A 22,557-nucleotide genomic window follows, 5' to 3' on the forward strand; every position below is an offset into this window, starting at 1 on the left:
TACCTGTGGAGAGAAGAAGAGAGAGAGTGATTATTCTGAGGAGTAACAGAACGAGACCTGTACTTACGGTACGCTGAGTCCAGCCAAGAGGTGAGAGCCATTTGTGAAGCAAACTAACTGTGCTTTGTGTCCAAGTCGATACCTGTGGAGAGAAGAGGAGAGAGAGTGATTATTCTGAGAAGTAACAGAACGAGACCTGTACTTACGGTACGCTGAGCCCAGCCAAGAGGTGAGAGCCATTGTGAAGCAAACTAACTGTGCTTTGTGTCCGAGTCGATACCTGTGGAGAGAAGAGGAGAGAGAGTGATTATTCTGAGAAGTAATAGAACGAGACCTGTACTTACGGTACGCTGAGCCCAGCCAAGAAGTGAGAGCCATTGTGAAGCAAACTAACTGTGCTTTGTGTCCAAGTCGATACCTGTGGAGAGAAGAGGAGAGAGAGTGATTATTCTGAGGAGTAACGGAACGAGACCTGTACTTACGGTACGCTGCGTTCAGCTGAGAGGTGGGCGCCATTCCAAGCCAACTAACTGTGCTCTGTGCCTAAGTTGTTACCTGTAAAGAAGAAAGGTGAAACATTGAGTGACTCGACGAAACATTGTGAAAACGCAAGGAAGAGCCCACACCAGGGAGACCCAGGTACGCAGCTTAAATAAAAGATCTACAACACTCATCTAGTTTTGATTCTGCCTCCAGGAGGACAAAGGAGCGCGCCACGGATACCCTAGACCAGGTTGGAGCCTGAGTCTCACGCCCCCCTGGTCCCCAGTGTCCCGGACCTTTTCCTTCGCTCCCCTGCTCCCTGTCCGTGGCCCACCTGGAGGGCAGAGAGAGAGACATTAGTTTTAATTTCCCTTCCCCGTTTCCCTACTACCTTTTAAATATTTAATAAAGATTGTTTTAATACTTACCTGTTTCTCGTCTGGTCATTGGGTTGGCTTTGGGGACCTCCTCGAGGTGGAAGTTGAGAAGGGGCGTGGCTTAGCATAGTAGCGCCAGCCCCTTGGCCGTGACACTATGATCCGTGATTATTGAGTCAGATGGTTGCTACATTTATGGAGGCATCAGTACACTGATTCGAGAACGGTTTCTATCAGATGCGTCCGAAGAACTAAGAATCAAAGAACTGTGGATACTGAGCAAGCCAAACAGTACGGACATCAGTGAGTTGCTGTGCTAATAGCCTTGCTGCAGACTTGGGAGGGTTACTTTTTAAATGTATTCCGTTACAGTTACAAATTACTTCATAAAAAAGCATTCAGTAACATAATCCAAGCACCAAAATATAAAAGTAATGTAATCAGATTACTTTTGGATTCCTTCAAGGTCACACATATATAAGTCGGACTTCCCATCACTAAAATTGAGCATTTGTCCCGTCCATATGTTTAAAATGTACACTGGCTGAAACAAATTGTGGCATCAAAACAAAATGTAGAATTGGATGTTATATTAAAAACTTGGAATTTGGTTTGTCAATAGAAATTTTATGGTAATAGTTTTTAACCTCTTTTGAACGTGTGTGTTCTGACATTTTTCTGTGATTGCTCTTGTTTTGAGATAAATACAAGTCCAGATTTTTTTCACAGATAGATTGGATAAACTTTTAAAGCTGTTTAAAAAGTGAGAAGACCAGATAGGAAGAAGACTGCAGACTATCATGGAACCCGTGGCTCAAGTAAGACAGTTTTATAAAAAAACATACAAACGTGAATGGGTAAAAGGGAGGTGACAGGGAGGAAATCTTTCCACCGGTTAATTGACGTAAAAATACAAATCTAAAATCTAAATGACAGTGGGGAAAGGAAATTAGTATACATTTATATTAAGTATAACACAAAATCAATAATTCAGTGTATAATGCTCTGTTGAAATTAAATTCATTTTTGGTTTGTGAATTTTCCAGGCTACAGATGAAACCTTCATCCAAGGAGGCATTGAGGAGACCAGAGTGGGAACTTATACGTTCTCAAACACTAAGATGCCCTTAATAAACCAGAGGACATTGGGATTATCCTTGAAAGGCAGATGGTCTTCCGTGATTTGTAGAGTTGGGTCCGAGTCCACCTTTGACGAGTACGAGTCAAGACCAAGTCCTTAAACATCAAGTCCGAGTCCAAGTCCGAGTCCAAAAGGGTCCGAGTTGGACTCAAGTTCCGAGTTCTTAAAGGCCGAGTCCAAGTCGAGTCCGGCCGAGTCCAGATTCAGAAAGTAATTAAATTTAAAAAATATATATATGTATTGTAAATGACTACTTTCTATTAATACTTTAAACTTTCAACCCATTTAACCAATGGCAATATAAAAATGTAATAAAAATACCTCTATTGCATCTTGTCATTGCCATTGAACATTTTTATTCTATGTCAAGTAGTTTCCTATCAAAACTGATTTCAAAGAAAAGAAAGGGATATAGAGGTATCTTCTTTTTACCAGATGTCTTGCAAATAAATTCTCTATGATTTTCGTAATGCAAAACAAATTATTGCTGACTTTGAGGACATTGTGCTAGCCACGCATTAATGTGTGTGATGTGTTTGTCTGCAAGTATGATGCGACTGGCTGCTGCCTGCCAGTGTGTTGCAGTAAAATAACAGGAGGGGAGACAGTCCCATACACACTGCATATTAATTCGGTTGTCACTTCACCTTTTAATGCTTAATCCTGTTCTGTACCAGGGTTATTATCGTAAACGAAAACTATCACGAAAACTGAAACTATTAGTGAAAAAACATTTTCGTTAACTGAAATAAAATAAAAATGAAGGTTTCTGAAAAAAACTAAAACTAAACTATAACTATAATGTGGACCTGTATAACTAACTAAAACGAACTAAAATTTAGGAATACAAAACTTGCGTTTTCGTTATTTAAATGTTATTGGATCAGCAGTTGAACACGGAGTCACTCATATTACCAGATCATAAGCAAATGAGCAGATGTTGCTGGATCATAAATGACCAATAGGTGGCAGTCTATTAGAACTCGTGACCTGCACAGCAGCGTCACATGATGTGTATGACGCTGTCAGGGCACTGGATCCCTGCCCCCAAGCCAACAGTTCGGTTCAGAAAACATCATCTTGTTGTTAACGGCTAGTTTAGTAAGACAATTTGTTTCTGCTGGCAAACCATTACAATAACTGAAGAAGGTTTAATTATATCAATGTACTGTACATGGAAGCTTTAAAACGTTACATATGGCTGAAAACGCTGACGCCAACCGCTTGCTTGGCAGTGTTAGCTGACGCTTTTTGGTTGCTATGATACAGAATGTCCGCTTAACTAATCTGAAACTATTATATGCCTTTGCGGATAATCAACCAATAATATTATATATTAATATTTAGTCAAGAAATAGGTATATTATGTTAGTACAGCGATCTCTTCTGGTACAGAAATGGACACTCATAGACAGGACATTAAACTTTGCATTGATTTTCAATTGTTGTGCACAGTTTGTACAAGTAAGATGTGCTGATTTACTCTAAATTATCTGGGTTATTTTTAACCCAATGCTGGGAAAATATTAGACAGAACACATATGTTGGTTTATAAATAAACATATGCTGGGTTGTTTCAATGCAATGCTGGGTTGTTTTAACTCATGTTTGGGTTAACAACAACCCAGCATATGATTATTTATAACCAAACATGTATATTTATATATGTATATTATATTTACCCAAATAACACAACAGAATTTAGAGTGTTGGTTGGTGTGGTATTTGTCCTGGCCTTTGATAGTACTAAATAAACAAAACTTTTTTTTACTCATCGTATTTTCATCAACATCTCCAGATTTGGCAAGGTGTATGTACACAACCATGATATTATGCTAAAGACTAAAACTATACTAAAACTAAATAAAAACTAAAAGTAATGATTTTTGAAAAATAGAAACGAAATCAAAACTATTTATGCACCACTAAAAAGAACTAAAACTAAACTGAAATAAAATAACACATTACAAAACGAAATAAAAATAAAAACTAATATTTTTTTTAAAACTATAATAACCCTGTTCTGTACACACACACTTCAGTATTTTACGCTATTTACGTACAAAAAAGCAGAGGACCTGGCAACACTGCAAGACCGCACGCTGTGAAGCAGCCTCACAAAAGAAGCTTACACAACGCCCGGACGGAGGTTCATTGCAAAACACAATGCAGATTATTTTGGTCAAAGCTGTAAGTGATAAGCACGCGAGACGGCAGAACGTTGCTTTGGTTATCTCTGTGTCAATCATCACATTTTCGGGAGTGAGTCTTGTTCCATACAGACATGAAACGAACATTTAGGGGATTCACTCCCCCACGCATTTAAATGCGGTTGTCACTCTCAAAAGTTTGCAGTGTGTACGAGACGAGACATTAATTAATTTCTCATCTCAAGTTCACGCTGTTTTTAATGTTGCACATGACGTGGACTCGACTGTACTCGGGATATTTTCCGAGTCCAAAATGTCCAAGTCCGTGTCAAGTCCGAGTACAAATTCACCCGAGTGCGTGACAAGTCCAAGTTCATTCAAAATTGAACTCGAGTCCGAGTCCAAGTTCGAGTACCCCAACTCTAGTGATTTGTGAACTTCAGAACTTTGCATCAACTGCTGCTATGTTATTTAGACTAATGCATGCTTTTAACTTCAACTACCCATCTGAACTAAACTTTGATGTACTCCAGAATTTGGTGTTAGAAAGTGTGAGTTTATGTGGGAGCTGTTTACAAGGATAGGAAGTGGCAGCATTGCTGATACTTTTTAGCTAAACAAAATATGCAGAAATGACATGCATTATGAACGTCAGACTTATAATAATTTTCGTTCCGTCTCATCTGGTCAACGAAAACTCGAAAGGGTCTCGTCATGTGTTCGTCACCTTAGAGACATTTTTAGCTAGTCATCGTCACATTAGTGTCATAAAAAATAGGTGCGTCAATTAAATAATTTCGTTATCGTCATCGTTGACGAAAACAACACTGTAGGCATCTTATGTGAAGTTCTGTGAGGAACGACAGAGTCAGGATCCCAATGCAAAGGTACTTTTATTTGACAGCAAATAGAAGATGGAGGGGGGGCTGCCGTTGAAAAAAAAAGATAGAGTAAATCCCGGCTCTGGACACCGGCACGGGTAGAACTGGAAACAGCCCCAATATGGGGCGAGGCATGTAGACCACTCCCGCAAGCGCCGCTACGCGGGAGACTGGAGGATGGGGGGCGAACTCTCAACCCAGGGCACTGTGGAGATGTCAATAGTACAGTCAAGCCGCGGCAGAGGGGCACAGATGATGGAAATACAGCGGTGCTGATCTATGACACCAGATGGGAATCCAGCAGATGTGAAGGCACTCTATGGGTACAAATAGAGAGTACAGTTAGAGAAGGGACCCGAGAAACGGGCTTCCCAATAGGGCACAACACCTCGCAGCTGCTCGCTGTGCAGACCGAAGACAAATGGAAAAGGTCTATTAGCGTATCTAAGAAGGGATCAGCGTCTTTAATAGTCCACAGGCAAATAGATAATCCACAGCAAAGAGAAGTAAATCCACTATGGAGGGAACTGCAGCTTAATGTCTGTAAAACAGTGAAGAGCAAATAGCACAGACTGAATATCAAAGTTACAAGACAAGACAAGACATGATACGGCGACATACATCAAATGACGGACTCGCAAAAACTGAGGGGAAAGGAGAGAACTTATACAAATGCCGCTTCAGGTGAGGATGAGGCAATGAGGAAATCACGGAGAGCGGGAACACCTGTGTGAGGCACACACGTGAATCTGTCAAACAAACACAAAACAACAAAGGAAAAGCAGAGCACACAGCAAACCGGTAAGACCGAAATCATGACATTACTCCCCCCCATGACCGCCACCTAGCGGTCTATAGGGGGGGTCACCTCGTCGCCGGCTAACTCCCTTATCAAGCCAGCATCCAAGATGTCCCGGGCCGGTACCCAACACCTCTCCTCCGGACCGTACCCCTCCCAGTTTCCAGATACTGGAAACCTCTACCCAGGCGGCGCACATCTAGAAGAGACTTAACAGTATAAGCCGGGGTACCATCGATGAGCTGAGGGGCGGGAGGGACGGGAGCAGAAGGGGCAGGATTAAGGGGAGAGAAAAACACCGGTTTTAATTTAGATACATGAAAAACCGAGTGAACCCGACCTAGAGTAGGCGACAATCTGAGCTTGACTGTCACCAGGTTGATTACCTTAATAATGGTATATGGCCCAAGGAAGCGGGGTGCCAGCTTACGAGAAGGCTCCTGGAGAGGCAGATCCTTGTAAGAAAGCCATACCTTCTGCCCACAAGTAAAGCAAGGGTGTGTCTGCGGTGACGGTCAGCCACGGCCTTGGTTCGTCTGGATGCTAGGAGTAGGGAATCTCTAGCCTTCCTCCAGGTGCGTCTGCAACATCGGGTTCTTGAGATGGGAAAAGTGGAGGCTGGAACCCCATGGACGCCTCAAAAGGGGACATTTTAAGGGAAGCCGTCAAGAGGGAGTTGTGCGTGTACTCTACCCTGGGTAACTGTTGGCACCAGGGGTTCGGATATTGAGAAGTCAGACAGCGGAGCGCTCAACCTAGATCCTGATTAGCCCGTTCACATTGCCCATTGGTCTGAGGGTGATAACCTGAAGACAAGCTGGCCGTGCAGCCGATCTGTCTACAGAACTCCTGCCAGAAATGAGAAATGAATTGGGGACCCCTATCAGAAACCACGTCTGTGAGCAGACCATGTAAGCGGAAGATGTGTTTGATCATGGCATTAGCAGTTTCCTTGGCAGAGGGGAGCTTGGGCAAGGGAACAAAATGAACCGCCTTAGAAAAGCGATCAACTACAGTTAAATTACAGTGTTACCTTCAGAGCTGGGTAAGTTGCTAACAAAGTCAATGGCTATATGAGACCAGGGACGAGATGGGACAGGAAGGGGCATAAGATGACCAATGGGTGCTTAATGGGACGCCTTATTACAGGCACAGACTTGACAGGCTAATACAAACTGTCTGACATCGGGACCCATTGAGGGCCACCAGAAACATTGGCGGACGGCGGACAATGTTCTCCGAACTCCCGGATGGCAAACTAACCTGGACTTGTGACCCCACTGGATGACCTCAGAGCGTAGCGCAACCGAAACCCACAGTCGACCCGCCGAGCACCCAACTGGCACTTCCCCCCCTCGGCCGGCCTGGTCTTCCCTTTGTTCAATGCCCCAGCGTAGGGAACTCACCACCCGGCCCTCCGGGAGGATGGTTTCATCTCTGGTGGGCTGAGGACCCTCGAACATATGAAAAGGGCAGAGGGTGAAGTTAAACCGGTCAAAGAAGAGTGCCCAATGGGCCTGACGAGATGTTAATCTCCTGGCTGAATGGATGGACTCCAAATTCTTGTGGTCCGTCCAGACCAGGAAAGGCTCTGAGGTCCCCTCCAACCAGTGACACCACTCCTCCAAGGCCAGCTTGACCGCCAGCATCTCCCGGTTACCTATGTCATAGTTATGTTCTGCTGGGTTAAGCTTGTGTGAGAAATAGGCGCACGGATGCACCTTTCCGTCATTAGGAGACCTCTGAAACAAAACAGCGCTGATCCCGACATCAGAAGCATCAACCTCAACGATAAATTAGGCTGCTGGATCTGGAATAGAAAGAACAGGAGTAGAGATAAACCGGGACTTTAAATTATCAAAGGCCTCCTGAGCTGTTTTATTCCAAGCAAACCTGGTATTGGTTGAGGTGAGAGCCGTAAGTGGCTGAGCAAGCTGGCTGTAGTTACGGATAAATCGCCGGTAAAAGTTGGCGAGGCTGAGAAACCGTAACAGCTCCTTACGGGACTCGGGGACGGGCCATTGAGCGACTGCTTTGACCTTAGTGGGGTCTGGATTTTTAACATTTGTATTGTTCATTAATACACCACTTAATTTATTTTGCACATTGGTTCAGCAGGTCATAAAATATACTAAATGTTAATTCTAAATATTTTAAACATTTTAAATTAAAATAAAATAATTATGTTGATTTATCAAATGGTAATATACTCAACATAAAAAAAACTTTTACTTACTTAAAACATAGTAAATCACGTTAAATAAAAAGGAGGTACCTATTAATATGTTTCATAAATAAAATATATCAAGGAAACATAAAAATTAATGTTTGTGAAACAAATATCAATTATGCAACCTAAACACAGATAAATAATGCTTAATAAACATGACTTTATTATGTAAAACCGATGTACATACTTTTATTATGTTAATCCAAAAGATTTTTTTCAGTGTGTATGTATATAAAAAGGCTTATTCTAAAGTAATTAAAATAATAAAGTTCATAACAATAGCTATGTTTATTATACTGCATTTCTGTCAAGAGATTGTTACCCAGCCATGGGTTATAATAACCAAGTAGTTGGGTTGAAACAAATTGACATTTAATTAAATACTGGATCTATCTGCTGCTTTTGACACGGTCAATCAACACATCCTCCCTAATTAAGGGCAGTGGTTCTCAGTTCCGTTCCTGGATGCCCTGCACATTTTGTATGTCTCTCTTATCTGACAGACTTAGTTCAGTTCATGGAGATCTCTACTAATGAGCTAATGATTTGAATCAGGTGTGTTAAATAAGGGTGACATACAAAATGTGCAGAGCAGTGGGCCTCCAGTAATAACATTGAGAACCACTGATTTAGGGTATCCTGGAGAGGTGACGTCTCCCCCAACGTCTCAATACTGGGGTACCTCAAGACTCTATGCTTGGACCACTGCTCTTTTCAAAATACATGACATCCCTGGGTTCTGTCATTTAAAAACATGGCTTTCCCTACCACTGCTATGCAGATGACACACAACTTCACTTGTCTTTCAACCCTGATGATCCCACGGAATCTGCTCACATCTCAATCTGGAAGAAGGATCATCATCTCCAGCTGAACCTTGCAAAGAACTGTTTGTCATATCTAAATCAAAGAACCATCACAGCCTTTCCATTCAGCTAGGTTCTTCGACCATCACGCCTTCCAGGATAGCCAGAAACCTGGGAGTGGTCATTGATGATCAGCTTAGCTTCACGGAGCATGTTGCCAGCATCACCCGCTCTTGTAGATTCATCCTTTACAACAGGGGTGTGAAGGGTTTTTTCTGTGTCATGAAAAGGACAATGTGATCACCCACCACCACTGTTATCCTATATAGACATATAACATTGTTATGTTGCTGCGCTCACCAGTGTGTTATTTTTTAGTCAGAATGTACCAAATTGTTGATCTGGCAACTCTTAATGTTCCTGCTATCTCTCTGATGGATTTGTTGTGTTATTGAAACTTAAATATGGTCTGTATCACTTGCGTGGAGATGTCCTGATGGCCTGAACCACATGATTTGGGTTCACAGCCACAGCTTCCAAATGCAAATACCACACTTAAAATTAACTCCAGACCTTTAACATTTGTCATTCATGAGGAAATTATTTAACAAATAGACAATACCTGTCCATAAAACAGCTATTAATTCAAATGTCCCATTACTTTTGACACCTTTAAAAAGGGGGAGCTACATATTAAACAGATGTAATTCCTATCCTTCAGCCAATATGGATGTGAATACCCTCAAAAAGTAAGCTGAGATTGTGCACTGTAAGCCAATACTCATAATATGACATTGACTGGAATACATTTTGCTAAAATAACACAAAATGTGCCTCTGTCCCAATATTTATGGACCTAACAGTATGCAGTAGTCCTTACACGCAAAGTGTTATAAAAAAAAATTTAACTGGGTTTTTTAGCAGGTAGATCTTGTTGGCTTTATCATTTTAAAAGTAGATCACCACACAAAAAAGTCTGGACACCCCTACTTTACAATATTAGGAAAATAAGACCTTTCCCAAATGAGCATGCTAGGCAGGTCCTAGTCCAAACCCTTGTCCTGTCCAGGCTGGACTACTGCAATGCGCTACTGGCTGGACTTCCAGCCTGCACAACTAAACCTCTACAGATTATTCAGAATGCAGCGGCAAGTTACACTGGCTTCCAGTGGCCTCGCATTAAATATCAATGCTCTGCTCCTGGGGCCTCATTTATCAAGCGTGCATACGAACAGAAGTGTGCGTAAAGTGTGCATAGGAACAGTTTTACGCAAAGTGTGGAATTTATCAATCATACGTAGAAATGTGTGTAAATATATGCACACCTTGGAGCATGCTTATGCACAGAATCTAGTGGTAGAATAGCGATACTACACAAGATCATCCCCGGTGTGTAAAGAAATGTGTATTTATTATCCACAAGCAGGTGTTAAAAATGATTCGTGTCAATATAGTAACAGCAAAACAGTGTTGAAGTTAATGATTTATTTCTGATTTGTTGTCAAATCGGTGTCTACCCCTATAAATGAAAGCTCCGACAAATGCTTGACACAGTGCAATGGCTTATATTGGGTTATTTGCAAATCGTCCATTCTGCCGGGAGCACGTTTTCAAAGATCGCGCCGATGATGCTGGTTATATGCAGCTGTCCAAGGTGGAAAGTTCTTTCGTTGTCTGTCCTCCTCGAGTTGCACTGATTTCACGTTGGTGTGCTGTGACACTTTTTTTGGGCTGATTATTTAATGTCAAACCACTTTTTTATTTCTGGAAGTGTTCTCTCCTCATACACAACGGAATTAACCGCACTGGTAACATGTTCCCATACAGATTTGATTTTTTTTGTTAGTCATTCCTCCTGCACAGTATGTGTTATTAGGATTCAACCTCATCCACCAGTAACTTCACTAAATTTCCTCTTTTTCGCTCTCTTTGCCATTTTTGCAGTGAGGGGAAAAGCACAACCACGTGACTTATAAAGGGAGGTGTTGTCAACATATATGGTTCATTGGAGGCGTTTCGGAATGCAAATGACCATGAACTTGTGCGAGCATGGTGCTTAAGAACACTTGGGATTTATCAACAAGGATTACTTACTGATGTGCGTACGAACCACGTCCGCATGTTTGATAAATCCCAATTTTTTTTGAACCTACGCACATACTAAATTTCATTCGTAGGTCAAAATATAGAATTTTTTTATGCACTGTTGATAAATGAGGCCCCTGGCCTTTACAGTTTTTGCCTATTGCTTACACACTAAATCCGAATGCTTAGACCAAAGCCTCAATACCTAAACTTCTTGTAGCATATGCTTAAACACAGTGTAACCATAGCTTAAACACATTGTCAACTTTGCACTTTGTTTGCAATTCTGTAGCACACTTATTGCGAAACACTACACACGTTTTCTTACATTAGACACCATAGGCGTCATTTACACTGGGGACGCTGGGGACATGTCCCCACCACTTTTTGAAATGGTTGATTTTGTCCCCACCACTTTTTAAAAGCTTTTGGTTAAAATGTTCTGAAAAATCAAACAATACATGGGACGTACACTGCAAAAAATGACTTTGGAATAAGAAAAATGCTCATGATTTAAGTGTTCATGAAAAATGATACTTATTTCAAGAACATTTTTCTTATTGCATTGGCAGATTTTTTTGCTTGTTTTAAAGGGATACACTGCAAAAATTATTTTCTTTTTCTTATTATTTTGGTCTTGTTTTCAGTAGAAATATCAAAAAATTCTTAAATTAAGATGCTTTTTCTTGTTGAGCAAAATGACCTAAGAAAATAAGTTTAGTTTTTAGACCAAAAATATACAATTAAAAAGAATTTGTGATTGAAACAAGCAAAAATATCTGCCAATGGGGTGATAAAAAAATCTAAAAATATTATTATATTTTCTTAAACAATGTATGTCTTAAACACCCCATTGGCAGATATTTTTGCTTGTTTTAAGCACGCATTCACTTAAATTGTATAGTTTGGGCCTAAAAACTAGACTTATTTTCTTACATAATTTTGCTCATCAAGAAAATACATCTTGATTTAAGAATTTTAGATATTTCTACTGAAAACAAGACAAAAATACTAAGTAAGAAAGTCAGATTTTCAAGAAAAAAATTCTCAATAAATTCTAAATTAAGATGCTTTTTCTTCATGAGCAAAAATCTAGTTTTTAGACCAAAAATATCAAATTTAAGTGATTTTGTGCTAAAACAAGCAAGAAAATCTGCCAATGGGGTAAGCAATTTTTTTCTTGAATTTTTCTTGAATTTAGTGTTTAAGAAAAATGTTCAAGATTGTTTTTGCTTACCCCATTGGCAGATTTTTTTGCTTGTTTTATGCACAAAATCACTTACATTTGGTATTTTTGGTCTAAAACTAGACTTATTTTCTAAGGTCATTTTGCTCATCAAGAAAAAGAGAATTTTTAAGAATTTTTAGATATTTTTACTGAAAACAAGACAAAAATACTAAGATTTTTTTTTCTTGAAAATCATTTTTTTGCAGTGTACGACCAGGATCACATATGTTGTGTTGTATGCTTATGGTGTGTTTTCTTTTACATATGTAATGAATTTCATTGTAATCATTGACTTAAGGTGCTGCTGTTTTCTACAGTATGGGGCTTTGGCACTATTTGGTTGAGCTGGTGTTGCAGGAACTGTTATTTTTGTGTTGTTGACCGTTGTATGCCCATTTTTAATGCGCCGTTATTCAATATTTTTCCCGTCCTGCTTTAATGTTTTTTCATCTGATCTTTTGTCCCCACCACTTTTTAACACAAACTGACGCCCCTGTTAGACACATTTTTCAAAAACGAAATCACCTATTATCATTGGGAAAACACTCTGTTCAAAATGCAAAAGTCATCTGGCAATTAAAGGCACTTACATACACACCTGAATACACTTGTACAGAAAACAGAACACCAATCGGTCTGAGTCTTAGCACTACAAATAGGCCTCATGGTAAGACATTCTGAGAACTTTGCAAGCATGGGGAGGCAATGCGAGTAAGAGTAAGAGGAGGACAAAGAGAGAGAGGAGTTGGACGTGGACGTGGACATGGAAGAGGACAAAGACGAGGACCAGTGCGGAGACGTGTATCAGATGACATCAGGGCTACTCTGGTGGACCATGTCATAAATCATGGCCTATCTATGAGGGAGGCTGGGCAAAGAGTCCACCCTAACCTCAGTCGCTACACAGTAGCGTCAATACTAAGAACATTCCGACTGGAGAACAGGTATATCTTCAAGTTTCTACTCCTGTACCTACTGTATGTGTCACATGATTCTGTATCATTACAGTATTACTGTACAGTACTATTCAAAAATGAGTAGTGCTGTGAAGTATATGTAAAGGAGTATCATTGTAATGTTACAGTACTGTGTACAGTTTGAAAGTACAGTATGTGAAAAAGAACCTAACCAATGACATCTTGTGAGGGCATTTTTTACAGAATGGTTGGGCTACCTCCTCGAGGTGGAAGGGGACGGCTCTTTACTCAAGAACAAGAGCTTGCCATCATTCAAATGGTGCAAGCAAATAACACAATCCGACTTCGTGAGTTGCAACAGCGCATAATAGCAGATGGAATGGTATTCGACAATATCAACAGGGTCAGCATTACTACAATAAGTCGCATCCTACAGAAACATAACTTCAGAATGAAGCAGCTGTACAGGGTGCCATTTGAGAGGAACTGTGTCAGGGTCAAGGATCTGCGCCATGATTATGTGCAGGGATGTGTCACTTTACTTTACATACTATATATTGTGATGTGGGAATGAGGGTTTATGCTGCCACCTGCTCTGTCTGTGTCTTGTAGTTTTTGTCTATACTAATCCAACTCAGCCCCTACTTGTGTCAAAATGTAGACATTGTAGTTACTGTATGTGTTTTCAGTAACACTATTACTGTAAATATTTTCTGTTACAGACAGTTCTGGATTTTGATGCCGCCGAACAGCCACATGAGTTCATCTATGTGGATGAGGCAGGCTTTAATCTGGCCAAAACCAGGCGTCGAGGCCGTAACATAGTTGGACAAAGGGCTATTGTAAATGTCCCTGGGCAACGTGGGGGAAATATCACCTTGTGTGCTGCAATTAGTGTCCAAGGAGTCCTGCATCATCATGCCACTCTAGGTCCCTACAATACAGGACAGATCATTGCATTTCTAGATGCACTACATGCAGTTGTGCAGGACAGACCACAGCAGCCCAGGTTTGTTGTTATCTGGGATAATGTTAGTTTCCACCGGGCAGCTCTGGTCCAAGATTGGTTCACCAACCATAACAATTTCACACTTTTATACCTGCCGCCTTACAGCCCCTTTCTAAATGCAATCGAGGAATTATTTTCAGCATGGCGGTGGAAAGTCTATGATCGGCAACCACACGCCCGCATGCCTCTTCTGCAAGCAATGGAAGAGGCATGTGGTGACATTGAGGTGGGATCCATCCAAGGGTGGATTAGGCACACAAGACGATATTTTCCCCGATGCCTAGCCCGCGAGGACATCGCCTGTGATGTCGACGAGGTCTTGTGGCCAGATCCGAACAGAAGGAGGGATCCATAAGACCCCCCAGGCCCCCACCACACACATACATGCGCACACAAACACAAAACAAGTGTGTTTTTCCCCACAATAGCAGTTTATCCAGTATTTGTTTTGTTTTTTACTTTTGTTTTGTGGCTAAATGTGATGACTTGTGGTTCTATTTTTCTTTATTCCTTTAAGAATGTTTTTTTTGGGGTAAAAACTCTTGTTTGATTACAGAATTAATTTAAACAAATAAATATATCTTTAAATAAATCTACTTTTGAGTTTACTAAAGACTGAGTCTAAGAAAATTACGATAAAAATAAAACCACAAAGACTGCAGTGTTATATATAAAGCGGATCAGTGTGTTGCTGGTGATATGAAAGAGTAATTCAAATGGTGCTTGTGTGTATGGTTTTGTTACAAGAATTTCATTTTTAGAAAGGAGTGCTAAGTTTTGATTGCAGTGTTTCATTTTGGCATGGATGTGAGTTGTTAATCTCCAAGTGCTATGTCTGTGTGGCTTGTGTGTAGAGTTTTGACATAATGAGCCTGTAAGGAACATGTGAGATTCTTATTTGTTTTCCACCAGTTTTGACGCGTATCTTGCTTTCTTGTATATATCACTCAAAGTCCTTATTCCTTTCAGTGATTTATTCTTCTTCCTTAATTTCAATAAACATTCACATTTGCAAATACAGCATAATCCAACGATGTTTTCTCAACAACTTATTTGAAGAGATCGATAAACTTAAATATGCTATATAACAAAATAATGAGATGATAGAGAGACGGTCAAAAGCTTGTGTTCTTCCACTAATTATGAGCACGTATAGCATATGCGTCGACAACTCTTTAAAGGCAGGGTAGGCAGCTCTGGTCTAAAAATCTTTTTTCCACATTTGTTTAAACTGTCTTTATATACTAATACATAATTAAAATGTAAGTACTCTGAAAAATAGAGTATAAAAGTCGAGTGTCTGTACAACTCTCACAATTGTTTGAAACACGGCTAATTATTTCCATTCGGGACGAATAAAATGATTTGCTTGGGCAACTGTCACTCTGTATCGCAACCGTTGCTACCACCCCCGCTGTTACAGGATCTGCCCACATGCGCGCGCACGTTTGATTTGAGGATTGGAGAGGCACGGAACCTAGAAAGAGTATGGCAGAGAAACTCACAGCACCTGCATTTGCAGTGAGCGAAAGCAAACATGGCAAAAAAAGGAAGACCGTACAAGAAAAGGCAATAAACAAAAAGTATTTGGATAAACAAAGAAACCAAACAAGAGTCAACATCGGCGTGGCTTTCCAGCGATGGCGAGAACTGCGTGATCTCAAGGGGCTGAAAAGTGACGCAATGATGGCTTTATTTCTGCTGGACAGGTAATCTAGCTTTTTCATTTTGATTGTCAATTTTTGTGTTTATGTTTTCATGAAGCATGTATCACTAGCACACGTAAGTTAGCTGCCTAATATAGCTAACATAACATTACTTAGTAGAACTATGCTGTCGTAGCTAAAACCGAGTTACTTTGGTATCCACTGTGTTACCGCGAGACGGTAAATAATCAATAGGCCTAAATGTTAGCTAAAGTTGAGAGCTGTCTTATTGAATTTCTCAAAATGTAACTTTTGAAATCAAAATGCTTGTGTAACCGCTAGTATACAGCGCCGAGCCGAGTAGCTGTTTTAGACCTAACTTTATCCTCTGTCTAAACTTTACGATGTTCACCCTGAACGTTTTTTCGACTGTGGTTTGTTGTTAAGTTTACTGATGTCTTATTCTTGTATCTGTGTGTGTCGTACACACTGTGTTGTGTACGCGCGCGCGTGTGTTTTTATGCGTGTTTATATGTACGTGCATGCATGCGCGCGTGTGTTTGTATGCGTGTGTGTGTGTGTTTGTATGCGTGTGTGTGTGTGTGTGTGTGTGTGTGTGTGTGTGTGTGTGTGTGTGTGTGTTTGTATGCGCGTGTGTGTGTTTGTATGCGCGTGTGTGTGTTTGTATGTGTGTGTGTGTGTGTGTGTGTGTGTGTGTGTGTGTGTGTGTGTGTGTGTGTGTGTGTGTGTGTGTGTGTGTGTGTGTGTGTGTGTGTGTGTGTTTGTATGCGTGTGTGTGTGTGTGTTTGTATGCGTGTGTGTGTGTTTGTATGCGTGTGTGTGTGTGTGTGTTTGTGTTTGTATGCGTGTGTGTTTGTGTTTGTATGCGTGTGTGTTTGTGTTTGTATGCGTGTGTGTGTGTGTGTGTGTTTGTGTGTGTGTGTGTGTGTGTGTGTGTGTGTGTGTGTGTTTGTGTGCAATGCAGTTGTGAAAAGGGTTTCGTTTGAGTGTATGTTTATCTGTAAACATGATATTTAAAATATGTGGTGATGGTGTTATGTTGATTGTATTGTTTTTTTTAAGTTATGAGAAAGAGATATCAACGTCCACACCATCAAAAAGTGGATTTAAAAGGCCACCACCCCCTGTTTCCTCTATTGTTGCGGAGTCTCTTTCTGACAGGTAAGACTTGTATGTTGTGTCGTTCATTGAACGAGTGACAGTTTTTACAACAATCCACGTTTATCTGTTTTTATTGTCATTTTTGCAGAGATGATGACTTCTCAGTAGCTGGAGTTGAAGAGTTGGATAGTAGCAGCGTACAGGATAAAAATATTCAGCAGTTGGATGCAAGGTATTGAGTAGTGAGACATTTTTATACATTTTTTATCAAACTTCACTCTACAGTCATTGTCTCCATTATTACTTCAACCACCTGTGGTGATGTAACGTAACATCATCTATTTATCTTTATTTAGTATGTCATCACTGGATTTGGATGTCATCAGTGAAGATGAATTTAACAACATTGAAAACTCGACGTAAGTTGATGTGTTGACTGAAAAGATGTTTTAAATTAAATTGTTAGATTGAATATACTTTTCAAATTTGACTACGTAGTATCGACTGGGAAGATAACACCTGGTGTCCTGATATGGAGACAGTGTCATCACTTGAAGAAGAAGAAACAAAGGAAATAGATACAGACTATGATGACAGTGATGATGAAGACTATATGCCACGTATTTGTGTGCGGTAGGTACAATACTGTATGATTATTATATTGAAGATGTATATATTTTTGCTAGATGTTTTTGAAATGTTTGTGTTACAACAGGACTGGCGGTGCTCTGAAGAGTCATATTTGTCTGGATGCACTTCCAACAATTAGTATGGAGGAGACTGTGCATGATACTGAAGACAACTCCCAAGACCCTACTATTGCAGACATGCATCCAATCCCAGAGACTGCTAAAGTCCTGGTTGAGGATGATATCATTGGCCAGCCAACATCTATAACATACCACAGTTGTCTGAAGCTGCTTGCAGAATATCTTGTTCTACCTGTGAACATATGTACTGCTAAGGACACAAACACAAATGTAGAGTGTGGGGCACATAAACCATTTGAGGTCAACATCCATTCCAGGGGTACAGCTGCAATTGTGGAATGGGTGAGTCTGAACTTGCGTTATTGTTTTGATAACAAGTTTTGAATATTTTTGAATGTTTTAGATGTGTAATATAAGCTAAATCTATTTTTAAACTTTCTTTTTCCAAATATGTCCTCTTCAGATATGTTGTAACGGTCACACTGTTTGGAAATGGTCTTCACAGCCCTTTTTTAAATATGCAATGCTTGCTGGGGACTTTATGTTGGCCTGTAACATACTGCTGTCTGGCAACAACTATGCCAAGATTTCCCTTCTCTTTAAATTCATGAATATGGGGATGGTGGAGAGGTCGTCTTTTTTTCGAGTACAAGACTCCTACTGTGTGGACACCATAAAGGAGTTCTGGAATGAGAAGAGAGCTGAAATCATTGCCCAGCTACAGTCTAAAGGGCCTATTGTCGCCCTAGGTGAGTTTACATACACACACAAATAAACAGTATATGTGCTAAATAAGAATATAGACTGTTTCACAAGATGGTTGTTGATCCACCATGCAATAACAAGAGGCAAGGTGTGAATGGTAGTGCAACCTCGTAGAAAGAGGTCCAGATTGCTATGTAACCCCTTTTCACGTCTTGCCTCATGTGACTGTATTGACTCAAAGGGTGGCAGTGTGGGTCAACGACCATCAGCACCACTCTCAAGGTGACAACCCTACACATAATTACGTGTAACTACACATCACTTGGTAAAATGGAGCCTTGGTAAAAGTTGATGTAAAAAAAATTGTGTTGTTTGCTTTAAAACATATATATATATATATATATATATATATATATATATATATGAATAAAAGATATGGGCCTTTCTTATACAGAGCTAACCTCATCTACGGTTGCCCAGTGCTTTTTTGCAGTTGTATTTGTATAAAATGAGCATGTCATTGTTGAACAGTATAGTTAGCTCCTTTGCTTTCTCTTATAAGGTGATGCTCGGATGGACAGTCCTGGATTCTGTGCACAGTATTGCACATACACAACCATGGAAAATGATTCCAAGCACATAATCTACATGGTCAATATCGACAAGAGGGAGACACAGAGGAACTCCGTTATCATGGAGAAGGAGGGCTTTCAGCGGACCTTTGAGACACTCCGTCAAGAAATAAACTTGACAGAAATTTGTACTGATGCTCATTCCCAAATATCAGCCCTCTTCAGTAAGTATCTTTACTGTAGTCTTTATGTTTTGGTGAAACTATCAAGATCTCTACAGTCATTACAGACAAAAAACACACCGCTATGATTATGACATGATATTGTTTTGTGTTTTTTTTTGAAGTAAGCATTAAATTTCTGCTTTTGTCCTCCAGACAAAGGAAAATACAAAGACAGCGGAGTCCACCACACACTGGACGTCTGGCATGGGTCCAAAAACTTGTGCAAAAAAATTCATGCCGTAAGTATAAGAAATCTCCATCAGTGATCACAAAAAAACCTTGCATACCAGCACCCTCCCATGCTTTTTTATTTTTTATTAATCTACATCAATTATGCTGACATAATCATAGTTTACATATTGTTTACATATAAAAAAATTGTTTATGCATCCAGGCAGGGCAGCAAAAGGGGTGTGCCATTCTCCAGATTTGGAATAAAGACATTTGCAACCACTTTTGGTACTGCTGTAAGACTGCAGATACCTATGAAGAGTTCATTGTAAGTATTGTATTTTTTGTTGCTTTATTCAGTTTCAATATTTTGATTTTTTTTTATTGTTCATTATATATAATCAACTAACTTATGTCATCACTCTTTTTAGTTTATAGGGTTAAAAATGCAATAACTCATATACTGGGTATTTGATCTACACATTTTGTAACATACATTATGTATATTTGTTATTAGTTATGGCATTCAATCACATATATAATGCTTTAGTCAAAATATCACTTTTAAAAACTAAAAATTCTGTGTTTTCATTTTTGTCTGTGCAAAATCTAGTTGTGACTTGTTTCTGCACTTAGAATTTAAAATCAGTTTGTAAATGTTTTTCCACAGGACATGTGGGTGGGACTCCTTCACCATGTCACAGGAGAACACACATGGGCCCTTGGTGAGTGTCAACATGGCCCCTTGCTTGACAGCAGGGAGAAGGATTGGATTGAGAGTGGTTCAGTGGCACATGAGAGGCTGGCCTAAATTATTCTGGATGAACGCTGGCTGAAGATTGTCCCCAAGTATCTGCGTTTCAGGTACATAAGCTGCTACTTATATAATTATATATTGTAAATAGTCTAATAAACTGTGTCAAAGACATGTACCGTTATTGGCGTTGATATTACATGACCAACATTACCAGAAAGAAAATATCTTGAATGTTTTATATCTAATGTGCAATCAGGTCGACTGCAGATTTGGAGTCATTTCACAACCATGTTCTCATGTATGCCAGCAAGCGCTTCAGCTTTTCCCCGCCAGTGTACGCTGCTCGGACCATGCTGGCTGGCCTAGATTACAACCACCATGTCCATAGACCAGCCATGAGAAAAGCTGATGGCACAATTCTGTAAGTATTACTGGTAGTACTCCTATGCATTTTATTCTATATATGTCTAAGTGATGACTCAAAAAAGATTTACTAGTGTAAAACATATATAAATTATTTTTGTTCACACCACAAATGTAATTGGTGTTGATTTATTATCAAAATTGCATGTTCTGTGCAAATGCTGTATAAAAGAATGATGTATGGTATTGTAAACTTTTCACTAAGCTGATACACCTTTCTATATTGTCAGGTACAGCAAGCTGTACAACAAGAAGTCCAGGAAGTGGAGATTGTATTCAGTAAAGGTGAAGAAGGACTACAGCTACGTTGCAGACCTACAGCGTGCCATCCTCCTTCGACGGCTATCAGCTAATAAGGGGATGGCTAGAAGCAGAACCAGGAGACCTGATGATCCCCGTCAACATGGCGTTCTGTCTGGTGCACCTGCCCCATCAACACAGGAGCTGTTGCAAATTCAAGTCAGCAGAGGGTCAGGTGAGTTGTTTAAATACTGGTACCTATAGTAGTACCAGCTATTTTATGAGTTATATGAATTTGTTGAAAATACTTCAAATGAGGATTTAAATTTCAACATTACATATAACACAGTTTTCACTGCAACTTATCAAACTCAGAAACTGTTATTTGAATCGAAGTGGTTATATAATTCATGATACAATCACAATTTCACATGGCTGCCTTTTTCATCCAATACAAATGTAGTAGTACATATGATTTCAGCAAACGAATAAAAAAAAAGTGTGTCTAATAATGGCCATTTCTGGCCGAGATAAACACACACTCAAAACTCTACTTCCATAATACAGTAGATGAGATATATATTGTTATAATTTTAATCAGTAATGTTTGTTTATGAAATCTGGTAATCATGTCAGTGAGATAATTGTTATATTCTTTTTATAGGTCAATAATTGCCAAAACAATAAATCATCTTCATAGTTGATGTGATGCTACGTCCGAAGTCTGGCCCGTCAACCGGTCAAGACACCTCTGGAGACACCATGTCTTTATTTATGTATAGTGTTATTTTGATTGTTTTTTATATCTGTAGAGGTTATAGTTTTAGTAATATAAAAATAAACAAGTGACATACTACATTTGGTTGTCGTTATTTTAGAAATAATACATAAATAGTTTAGAAATCTAATGTGGTTTCTGATGCAAGTGTAAAGAAAAGTCATTTATCATTTTCAGTCAAATTATTTATTGTAAAAAACAAAATGTTGTACAGAACACCAAAAAAAAATATATTTACATATTGTAGACTGTAAAACACAAAAACTATGTACATGTATTCATTCACACAGTGGATAGAACGTTCTTGAAAGCACTCATTACACTTACACTCTACTAGGGATAAAACCTCTGTACTGTTGCAGTGGATCAGGATAACGGTCGCGTATCTTCCAGACACAGCAACTTGGAATCACGACTCTGTGACCCTGTCCTAGTGCTCCATACTGCCACACTACAAATTGCCTGTATGCTGCATGACGGAACTGTCTATTACTCTGTCCTGGTTCAGGATTATCAGTCAATGCACGAATGTCATTCCAGATGCATCTAGCTAATTGCAGAACACCCTCCTCCAAAATGTAGGCTTCCAAGTGTGGTAGTATGGAAATGCAATAATCAGGATGTTGTCCACAGCACTTTTGTTCCACGAATGTAGGCATTTCTCTGCACCGCTGGCAGACACACCAAGCGGGTTGCCCTGAGACAAGAGGACCTGGTGGAGGAGCATTTTCTGAAATCCTATCCAGAACATCAAACATAAGACTTGGGTCACGTGTCAGGCAGAGCTCCAGGACTTGATGAGATTGTTCCAGGCTCAGTCCTCGAATTCTGGCCTGCAATGGAATATATAATAACAAATTAGATCACAAATTGTAAATATTGGTGTAATTGGACCTAACTTTTGTGAACATGATTAAATTTTTTTTTATATGGCTTTATACCTGTTCACATGCCCTTGTTTGAGCTTGAAGATTTAAAACTCGACTCAGGTCCTCTTGTCCAAGACTAAGTGCTCCTTGCCCTGCACTTCGACCACCCCGTCCTCGCCCTCTACTTCCTCGGACCCTGGTTGCTCGCCCTCTTGCACGACTTCCTCTACTTCG

At 39.8% G+C, this 22,557-nt stretch overlaps 2 protein-coding genes across 3 annotated transcripts in view; both read left to right on the top strand.

The window, feature by feature from the left end:
- znhit1 (zinc finger, HIT-type containing 1) overlaps positions 1–22,557 on the top strand; it is a 299,763-nt gene that overhangs the window by 195,101 nt on the left and 82,105 nt on the right. The gene's annotated exons all lie outside the window — the stretch shown is intronic.
- On the top strand, positions 15,595–20,067 carry LOC135717936 (uncharacterized). Its single transcript, XM_073814798.1, has 11 exons — positions 15,595–15,815; positions 16,836–16,934; positions 17,023–17,106; positions 17,231–17,293; positions 17,373–17,507; positions 17,590–17,926; positions 18,048–18,333; positions 18,852–19,085; positions 19,239–19,324; positions 19,480–19,584; positions 19,927–20,067. The coding sequence occupies exons 1-11, from the start codon at positions 15,595–15,597 to the stop codon at positions 20,065–20,067; spliced, it is 1,791 nt and encodes a 596-aa protein (XP_073670899.1).

Source organism: Paramisgurnus dabryanus, chromosome 5 (genome assembly GCF_030506205.2).
Source record: "Paramisgurnus dabryanus chromosome 5, PD_genome_1.1, whole genome shotgun sequence".
Taxonomy (NCBI): domain Eukaryota; kingdom Metazoa; phylum Chordata; class Actinopteri; order Cypriniformes; family Cobitidae; genus Paramisgurnus; species Paramisgurnus dabryanus.

Coding starts and splice junctions, on each gene's coding strand:
- LOC135717936 (XM_073814798.1), top strand. CDS start 15,595: ATGGCAGAGAAACTCACAGCACCTGCATTTGCAGTGAGCGAAAGCAAA. Junction 17,294..17,372: donor AACAACATTGAAAACTCGAC/GTAAGTTGATGT, acceptor TTGACTACGTAG/TATCGACTGGGAAGATAACA. Junction 19,325..19,479: donor TGTGCAAAAAAATTCATGCC/GTAAGTATAAGA, acceptor TTATGCATCCAG/GCAGGGCAGCAAAAGGGGTG.